Source organism: Cupressus sempervirens, chromosome 3 (genome assembly GCF_028749045.1).
Source record: "Cupressus sempervirens isolate cs-2001-9-10 chromosome 3, ASM2874904v1, whole genome shotgun sequence".
NCBI lineage: Eukaryota > Viridiplantae > Streptophyta > Pinopsida > Cupressales > Cupressaceae > Cupressus > Cupressus sempervirens.
Window position 1 is genome coordinate 204,467,132 of NC_143120.1, and position 9,444 is coordinate 204,476,575.

The following is a 9,444-nucleotide window of genomic DNA, read 5'->3' on the forward strand; positions in this document are numbered from 1 at the left end:
CCCCACTGAAAAAGGCTTTTGGTCCGCCAAAAGCATATACAATTGAACCTTTAGCTTCTTGGATACAGAGCTTAGTTCTGTTGCCATTTTTGTAGCTTCACTGCAATGCTTACATTTGACTCGTACTTGAGTCACACTAGGACTTCTTGAAGAAAAGGAACGTAGTTCAAACGGAACTTGACAAACCATAATGTAAGAAGAAAAATTGAGCATGATAATCCTGTCACTTAGTGCTTCTGACGATGGTAGTTCACGTCTGCATTCCAGCCTAGTCACTTTTCATGCTCCTTCCTTGCAAATTGCACGAGCGATGGTAACAAAGCCTCAGCTTGAAACATTCCTTCACCTTTGTACTTTGGAAAAGTTGACTAAAGGCGTCACCATAAAGCTCCAAATAGTTGCATATGCATCAAGGTCATGATAAAGACCCGAAGGAACATTGGTCACCAACTGACCATCTTTAACGGAGTCATAAAGTGAAGAACTTTAAAGGCATTAGCTAGCCGTTCTTTGCAACTCGGAATCACAATAGTTGTAATAGGTGCTTCTTCTGAAGAGCCTCGCACCAAACAAATTCTGTAATAAGAAGTTCAAAGTATTTTCCTTTTTGGATTACAAGAGATATGGCTTTTAATAGCCGTACAAACATCTCATCCCTAGGATTATACAACTTCATTACATACAAATTTATTTAGAGTCATATACTCATAAACACACTAGCTTTCTATCAACATTTACCCTACTAAAAAGGTAATACCCACAAAGCTGATATTTCTAGTTAGCTGAAAATTGTTCTTAACTCTTGCGGAGTTGTTCAATGGAACCTCCCTTCTAGGGTTTCTCACTGCTCTATTGCGCTTCCACTAGGATTGCTTCAAGAGTGGTAGAAACTATTGGTGCTGCTTCAGGAGTGGAGGAAACTACTGGCACTGCTCTTGCCTTAGTCTCTTGCATGGTGGTGTCAGGTACCACCTTGATTCCTTGTCTGCTTTGGGCTGACTGGATTCTGCAACGAACTTAGGGAATTGTCGAAGTTCTGGGTGCAACTTCTAGCACTTCTCTATCCAATGGCCACTTATCTGACAATGGCTGTAGAAGTTTTGGATCTTTTCAGGTGTCTTGACCTTCTTCTTCATAGAAGACTCAGCCTCAACATGGTCCAGAGAATTTGTCTTCGACAAGGCTTTAGAGTTCTTGTTAGTTTCTCCGAATCCCAATCCTTGCTTTCGTGGCCTCTGCTTTGCCTCAATGGGATGGGTAATGCCTTGGTCATGGATACCCAGGCCTTTGCCACTATATCCCATTTTGGACATTAGTTTATTACCGATGCCCTTAGTGTGCTTTTCAAAACTCCCAATAGAGTGATGATCAGGTTCCTACTTCTTTTTTGATGCAGAAGATGCCTCTATCCAACCACTGTGGTTGTTAGGGGCTTGAAACTGTCGCAAGTACTCCATTTGTTCGCAAAAAGCACAGTGGCTCGCATTCTCCTTTGAGCCATAATTAGCCCATCTGCCATGGCCACAAGGGAATTCTTACTTTGGCAAAGACTTCACAGCTGATGATGCAAACATACTTCCACGAGGGGTGAGTGGAGAGTATGAAGAAGTTCCTTTTGATCGTGGGCTCAATGCCCACATGCCAACACTTTCTGAACGAAGAGGACTTCTTCCACTATGCTCCCTTCGGAACATCTCATGCAAGCTTTGCTTTTCCCGATTAGCCTCCTCTAGAAGCCTTCGGAGATTTGCATTCTCTAATCGAAGCTGGTGATTAGCTTCTTCCAATTCTTGGATTCTATCATCTTCTTCTCGACAGCCTTGAATGAGTAGTTCCACTTTCTCTATGATGGAGTGAATACTCACCATCATAGATGGAGTTAATTCCTCCCTTTCTGGTGTCATCGTGAAAAAATACACCTGCAATCACTTCATATACAACTTTCCAAACTGGGCTTTGATACCAAATTTGATCTGATTACGACCTAGGATCTAGGCAATTATATACTAGTGAAAATTGCATCAAAGTGTATAGATACTCAACGCCTAATGTTTAACTAAAAAGACATCAAATATTAAAAATGACATGATCAACAGAAAGAGAGAATTAATATCACCAAATATAAAGAAGAAAGGGAGAGCAAGAGAGAGAGAGAACCAATTTGATTTTGGAATTCATCCGGCTAAGCGGACTATGTCTCTGGGTCTAACTCCACTGAGTGGCCGATGTATAATTGATGCTCCAAAAGTTGATTACAACATGCTGTAGTCCATCCACAAAGTCACAACACAAATCTTGACTCGAACCACTTGCCTACAAGCTCTCACAGCGCAAGATTGGTTACTGAAGAGCAGAGAAGACTTTGCTTGAAAAGACATTATGACAAAAATAGAATATCATTATATCTCATTCTCCTTATTCCTCCTACAAGAATTCATCTTTCCTAGAGAAACCCTCACATTCCTTTTAGAAAAATGCACAATGCATTAAAAAATGCCCTTGGAATGACTCTTGGAAAATCCCTAGGAATGCCTAGGAATAATCTCCTCTGGAATCGCCTCTTCAGAATGGCTGCAAAATCGGAATGAACGGGAAACCGGGATGATCATAAGAAAAGCCCCCCCCCTCTTTATATACAAAAATTTAGCCTAAAATAGGCTATAACAAAAACATATAAAAATAGGGCTTATTAATTAATTAGATTTTGTATTACCCCCTTTGGCCTTTTATAAATTTGGCTTGAAACCAATTTTGGGGGTCGAAATCCTAACAAATAACAAATAAACCTATTTTTAAAGGGGGGCGGTCTTGAGGATAAAGTTTAAAATTAATTTTTGCCATATATATACTAAGCACTGCGAATGGTGCAGTGGCAGTTAAATCTTTTAATAGGTTGCCGGTCAGGGGTTCCAACCCTGCCGGTGGCCCTCTCTTTCCCCAATTTCCAGCAGGGATTGTTTAAATAGAAAAATGTGCCCATGGGTATTTGAAGACAGCCTGCGGCTCAATGGCCACCGACCAAGTTTTAGGAACAGTTGGTTGTGGGTTCGACCTCGCCGGCCTCCGCATGCACTTTTTTTATCTGAAATAAATATTCGCTCCTTCCGCCATGTGGAACATATCGAAGGCTGCCATGTCAACTTGCCAAGCTAACTCTTAAGGTGCCACGTGGGCTTCCTTGCCATACACGTGGCACCACATTTTTTTGCCATGTAATGCCACGTCACCTCTGACTGCCACATCATGTGATCTACCACGTGTCATCATCTGATTAGCTTTCTGACATCATCGTACGGACTTGCCATGTCATCGGTCATTTTCGTCAACCAACTTTGACCAAGCATATCTTTTGCATACGAGCTCCATTTTCGACAAAACGAACGTTTTTGGAAAGCTCTCGACGAGACCTTCCCCTTGATGCCATTTTCAACCAATTTGGTGATGGTCAAAATTTCATGCCTATTTTTGGTCAACCCCTAATATGCCTATTTGACCACGACTTTGACCGGGCATAACTTTTGCGTCTGGGCTCTGCTTTTGACGAAACGAACATTGTCCGAAAGCTCGTGACAAACCCTTCAGTTTGACGCCAACTTCGATTGATTCCGGAGAGTTTGAATTTTGGACTTTTTGTCGGCCTTTGTACCCGAGTTTGACCCAACTTTGACTGACTATAACTTGAGCATATGGACTCCTTTTTTGCCCGTTCAAGTTGCATTGGGTCCAGAATTCCGAGGACTTCAATCTGATGCCGATTGCTGGAGTTTTGGGGATACTTCAAATTTTGATGAAAAATATCCCCCGGATCAAGGCGGGATGCTGAACTTCGAGTTGCAGTCGGGAACAAGTCCAGTATCAATCTTTCTGTTGTGTATAATTTGAGCAAGCAAACAGATTTTTCTGATCAAGAAAACATCCAAGGTCATCCAAGTGGAAGTCTTGGACAAATATATGAAGATTTCACTTTTTTTAGTATATTTTCTGTGTTTTTTAATTTTACATTTTTTTGAGTTCCTTTTTAGTGGAATTTGGTGAGGTCAATTTATTATTTCGTGACCTGAGCTTTCCAACACATGTGGACTACCAAGTTTACAAGTAATTTCTAGACTATATGGTCCAAAGGAGGAGGGTTACCACATTAAATAGCTTTAACAAACTTTTCCAGTTTTTCCATAAGTTTGTTCCCGTCTATTATTTATTTAACTTCTGAGGAGTATATAGGTCACTACCAAGTGTGATGACTTGTCAATTCTCATCAAGAACCCTATTTTATTATTATTAGATTTTCAATAAGTTTTCATTCTCGTATGAAAAGATATATGATGTCTAGATTCAAAGCATGTCATCAGAATAAAAGACATACACCTCTCATATAGAAATTTTCCATTTTGTATAAGCTCTCAATTGAAATGAAAGAATTTATTCTGTTAAGGTTTCAGTCACTCTCAATCTTTTGCTTGAGATTTTTGCAATAGCTATTTATAATACATGAATGTCCTCAACTAGTGTGTTGTCTTCTGGATTACGAGATTAAATCATATCAATATCTTGGCCAAAAATAATGAGACGAGTTAGAAAATGCATGCTAAAGTGGCTATCTGATATACATTCCTAACATTGGAATTTTCATTTCTATATATATTAGCGTGAAGAGTTTATCCACAGTTTCATATATTGCAGGTGAAACAGCTGGAAGAAAATATAGAGAGAACTACTGAAGCATGGGAGGGACCAACTGAAATAGAAGTGGAATTGGAGAACAGGCTTTCACAACTTACTGATCATCTCATCCAAAAGCAAGCACAGGTTTGAGGATGCAGAGTTAAATTTGTTAGTGGAAGGATGGATGTGATACTCACACAAGCAGCTAACTTATGATGCTCATGCATGGAATGGTCGAACATGTTTATGTTCTTGTTAACTTGTATATTTAGTTTTCCAAAAAAACATTTATAATCAGGGATTCTATTTTTCTAGAAAATGCTTGTGTAATGTTAATTTCCTCACTATCTGCATTATCTGCTTTGGTCTTTATGTTGTATCGCTAAGATTTGCAAGTGTACTCTTAGGCATTGTTGAGGAAGATTTTGCCTTTGAACAACTTGCAGGAGATCTACAATCTACCTTCGCTGCTTTCCTTTTGGTTCAGATTAAGATAGTAAACTGATTGTTCACTGGAAAGATTGCTATCATTATTACTTTTTTTTGTTTGGAACCTAATATTTTGCCTGTAATCAATTATCCTGCTTACACACCAAGCATTTGTCATTTCTTTTAAGCTTACCACAAGTGTGTAGATAAACTCTGTTAATCAAAGCCAGAGCAAACCAAGGAAAGCTTTGCATTGCAGCTCTGATATGCGATATTACATTGTGCTCAAGGCTCACAATATTACTATTAGTCTCCTTAGTGAGAAATGTGGTGTTGCCCATTTGTTATCTCATTTTATCCGGGTCTGTGCAGATTGCCATTTCTTATGCTATAAGAACAAATAGTTCAAAAGCATGAATAGTCATAGCTCAATAATAATTGTTACACTTTTATAGCTTTTGTGAACCGACCCTGTGATTTCTTGATTAAGAATTCTATTAAATTTGCACGTGACAGCTTCTTATAGGTCAATTTGTCAAAAAAAAAGAAACTGTTTTGCCTTTCAATGTCGGTTATTGTAGGATATAAACTATAATAGATAATTTATTTTCTGAAACTTGGGACATCTCTTTCAACATGCTTTCTGGTATTAACATATTCCACTTTATGTTCAACTTAGCAGTACAATTTAGGTGCTGCCATGATTTTGCAAGGAATTTGTGTTTTTCTGGGACCTATGTAGGCATGGGGTATAGAATAGCCAAGACATAATCTATTTGTGGTGTCATGAAATGATTTATTCCTTATGCAGCTGTTTATGCTACCCTAAGACAAGAAGATAGCATGCAATACATAACATCCGTTTGCATAGTGTAGCATGTATTCTGATTTTCTCCCCATGATTATTTGGCAGGTTGAAACCCTCTCTGCAGAGAAAGCAACATTGCTTTTCAGGCTAGAGGTATGTTTTCTTGCATGAATAAATGAATCCTCTATTCATCCACCATTGCCAGTCTGGAAATTTTATTTTCGATAAATGTTATTTGTTAACTCTTTAAGTATTAGGTTAACTTTGAGGTTATCATTTTGTCATGTAACAACAGTCACTTTCCAACACACTATATGAAGAGAAGTACCTTGCACAATCACAATCATCAAAAGGAAACAAGTCAAATTATTTAGATTCAGTTTCTATGGATGAAGATTTGGAGTTTGGATTGGCAAGACCATATGATCTGAGAAGAGGAATTTATGAGAATGAAGACTTTGAAAGAAGCCCTTTTTTCTTTCTTCTCCGCCAATTTGATATGATCTTTTCTGCTGGTGCTTACTATCTTCGTAGGCATGGGATGGCAAAATCCTTTGCCTTAATTTACCTTTTCGCTTTGCATATTTGGGTTATATTTGTTATGTTTTTACGTACTGGAGAAAAGCAAGACACAAAATCTGGTGCATTATTCTCATTAGAGAGCATTAATAATGGGACAAATTCTTTAAATTCTTCTCTGTCTTAGAATGTACATGCTGCAATTTTTTAAAATCCATAAAATTATGGTCTCGGTGTACTGTATAATGATACAATATATGAAAACTTCCTTGATGCTGTGGTGCCAATTTAGGTGCTGCTTTCTTATTGCTTATACAAAGGCATCAGAGATACCAGTTTCATGGGATGCCACTCAATTCCTTGTATCCTTTCATCTTCTGCAGAGATGTTACAAAGTAATATTCTCTACACTCTGTAAATAAAACCATTGAATATTGGACAACATTTTATATAGAGTAAATTTGATGATACTATTTTCAATTTTTATTTGCATCTGTGAAACTAGAATCTGTAGTGTGGAATAAGTTGTGGGTGCTACAGAATAAAAGGCATTTTCTATGCGATACCCCTTACTGCTTAGAAAGTATATATAGATGATTAATTTCTTATCTTTATTTGTGCCTAAATATGATAGTTTTCTTTGTGGGATATACTGAATAAGAAATTGCAACTGATGATTTACGTTAAGCATTGATATTTAGAAGTTGTGGTGTTGTATTTCTTCTTGCTCTTACGCTTCATGAGAGGACAGATGCAATCCAAAAAGCCATAATACTAGCAACGGGTGGTGCCATGCTACTATTTGTGAAGCGTGGTATGCTTTTAGTGAAATTTGAGGCCATTTATTGTTATGGTTCAGAGTAGATGCTAGGGTAGCCAGAAGGATATCACTTTTCCTTGTACCATTCACTTGTGCAGCTGTTCCTTTTTCCTGTTTACTGTTTTGCATTCCAAGTGTGGGTAATTGATATAAGGTAGTCAGATTCTCATTTTGAGAACCAAAGAACTAAAAATTAGATCTATTGATAACAAAGTAAAAATTGAAGACAATTGTTCTATCAGCATATGATGCAAGATGTAAAGTTGCAAAACACAGGCACTGAAGGATGTGTATGGTAGTTTATTGAATTGTGGTTCATGTTTTCAATGTCCTAGCACATTAGAAATAATTATGGACTTTTAATGTGGGATTGTCCTTGTACCTTTTTGCAAGAAAATTTGTCTCACGCAAACTATTTAAAAAGCTACAAAACCATCTTTTGAAAACAGTAAAACCATTTTACGATGGTTAACATTATTTATTTCTAATTTTATTTGAAAAAACTCTTATCTATTTAGTAAAATAATCATTACTAATTTTCTTTTTAATTAACTATAAAATTAAAAAAAATTCCAAAAGTGAAACATTATAATTAAATTATAATCAATAGAAATTAAGTTTTATTTATTAAGTAAAATAATCATTATTAATTATCTTTATATAATTTTTTGATTGGTAAGAGGCCAAAGTCAAGATTAATTATTATTATTATGTTTTGTGATTAATTATTATTATTATTTGTTAAGCTTGATTAGACTCGAATCCAAGACCTCCCACATAAGAAGCTCACAAGTTACTGTTGTGTTGTAGACTCTTGTCTAGTAGTTATCTTTATATTAATTGAACAATCTAAAAAATAAAAATTCTTTAAGTAAAAAATATAAATAATTTATAATCAATATAAACTATTTATTTTTATTACATAACAATTTGAGAATTTTAAAAATATCAAAATTAAAATATAGAATATTATATATATAATAATAATAATAATAATAATAATTTATATATTATACATATGGTTATTTATATTATTAATATACTAACTAATGATGATTATCTATAGAGACACGTCTCTTTATGAGACATGTCTTCTCTCATATTTATGAGTTCTCAAATTTGCATTTGGAAAACATCAATAACAATGGACATGCTACTTACATTTGCAGAAGACGATCCATGCTACTTAACAACTTTAATCTGCTCAACCATCTCCTTCAATGTAGCATCAAAGTTGAAGGTTTCATTATCTTATGTTTGAACCTCATACTTGACCCCTTCATCTAAGAGTACCATGGTGCATGCATTAGTGACTTTCAACAGCTCCTATTCATCTTGTAGTTGATATTGATTTGCATACAAATTTTATGCATAGTGCGTCTTCAAAGAGATTTAGTAAGAATTCAAGACCTACCTTTAAATATGTCATCATTCCTAGGAGGGTGATCCCACAATAATGGGTTCCACTTTTTGACCAATTTTGACACTGAAATCAATATTTTTGAAACAAATTTCACATTCGAGTGACCATATCTTTAAAACAATAAATAATTTCAAGATGACATAAACTAGTGATTTTTAGTACTCTGTTCCTACTTTGTAACCATATCTTTTAATCTAAAAAAAATAAAATTATTGATATCAATTTTTTCTTCTCTTCCAAAAAGTGGTACATAATAAAATTCAATATTTTTAAAGAGTGACAGTCCGCTTGACACATAACTTTTTTTTCTAGAAAAGATAATGGAGTAATTCTTTCAACGTTGGATTTGTAACATCGATATCTAGAGGATGCATTTGGTTTGATTCAATTTGGTTGAATATTATATACTTTATGAAGTTTTGAAGTGACACCAATCGTAATTGAGACATACATTCGTTTTGACATAGATAACTTGAAGTCAATTTATCATAAATCTATTTTTTAAAATTTTGAATAGAAAGCTATCTCAATAAGCTATTTCTTAGATATTTTTCAATTTTTTTTTGACTTAATTTATTAATTTTTCTGAAGTGTCAAAGTCAGTTGATGTTCAATCAGTAATGAACCTATGATGAGTTAAACTCATATTTGAAAGTCTTAATGAATAAAATATGTATTACAATTATAGTCGTTGGAAAGCTTGCTCCGAGCAACACAAATTGGCATTTTTAATTTTATAGTAGGAGATCATTCTTCTGCAATTATGGGTGTCAAAAGAGCCAA

General features: G+C 35.5%; 1 protein-coding gene across 1 annotated transcript in view; it reads left to right on the forward strand.

The window, feature by feature from the left end:
• The window catches only part of GC2 (golgin Putative 2), a 117,261-nt gene extending 110,357 nt beyond the window's left edge, over window positions 1–6,904 (forward strand). Inside the window, exons 8-10 of the mRNA XM_089819040.1 lie at window positions 4,681–4,806; window positions 6,005–6,052; window positions 6,195–6,904. Of these exons, the coding sequence (XP_089675166.1) occupies window positions 4,681–4,806; window positions 6,005–6,052; window positions 6,195–6,605 (585 nt within the window). The 3' untranslated portion in view covers window positions 6,606–6,904. The remainder of the gene's footprint in view (window positions 1–4,680; window positions 4,807–6,004; window positions 6,053–6,194) is intronic.
• The last annotated feature ends 2,540 nt before the right edge of the window (window positions 6,905–9,444 follow it).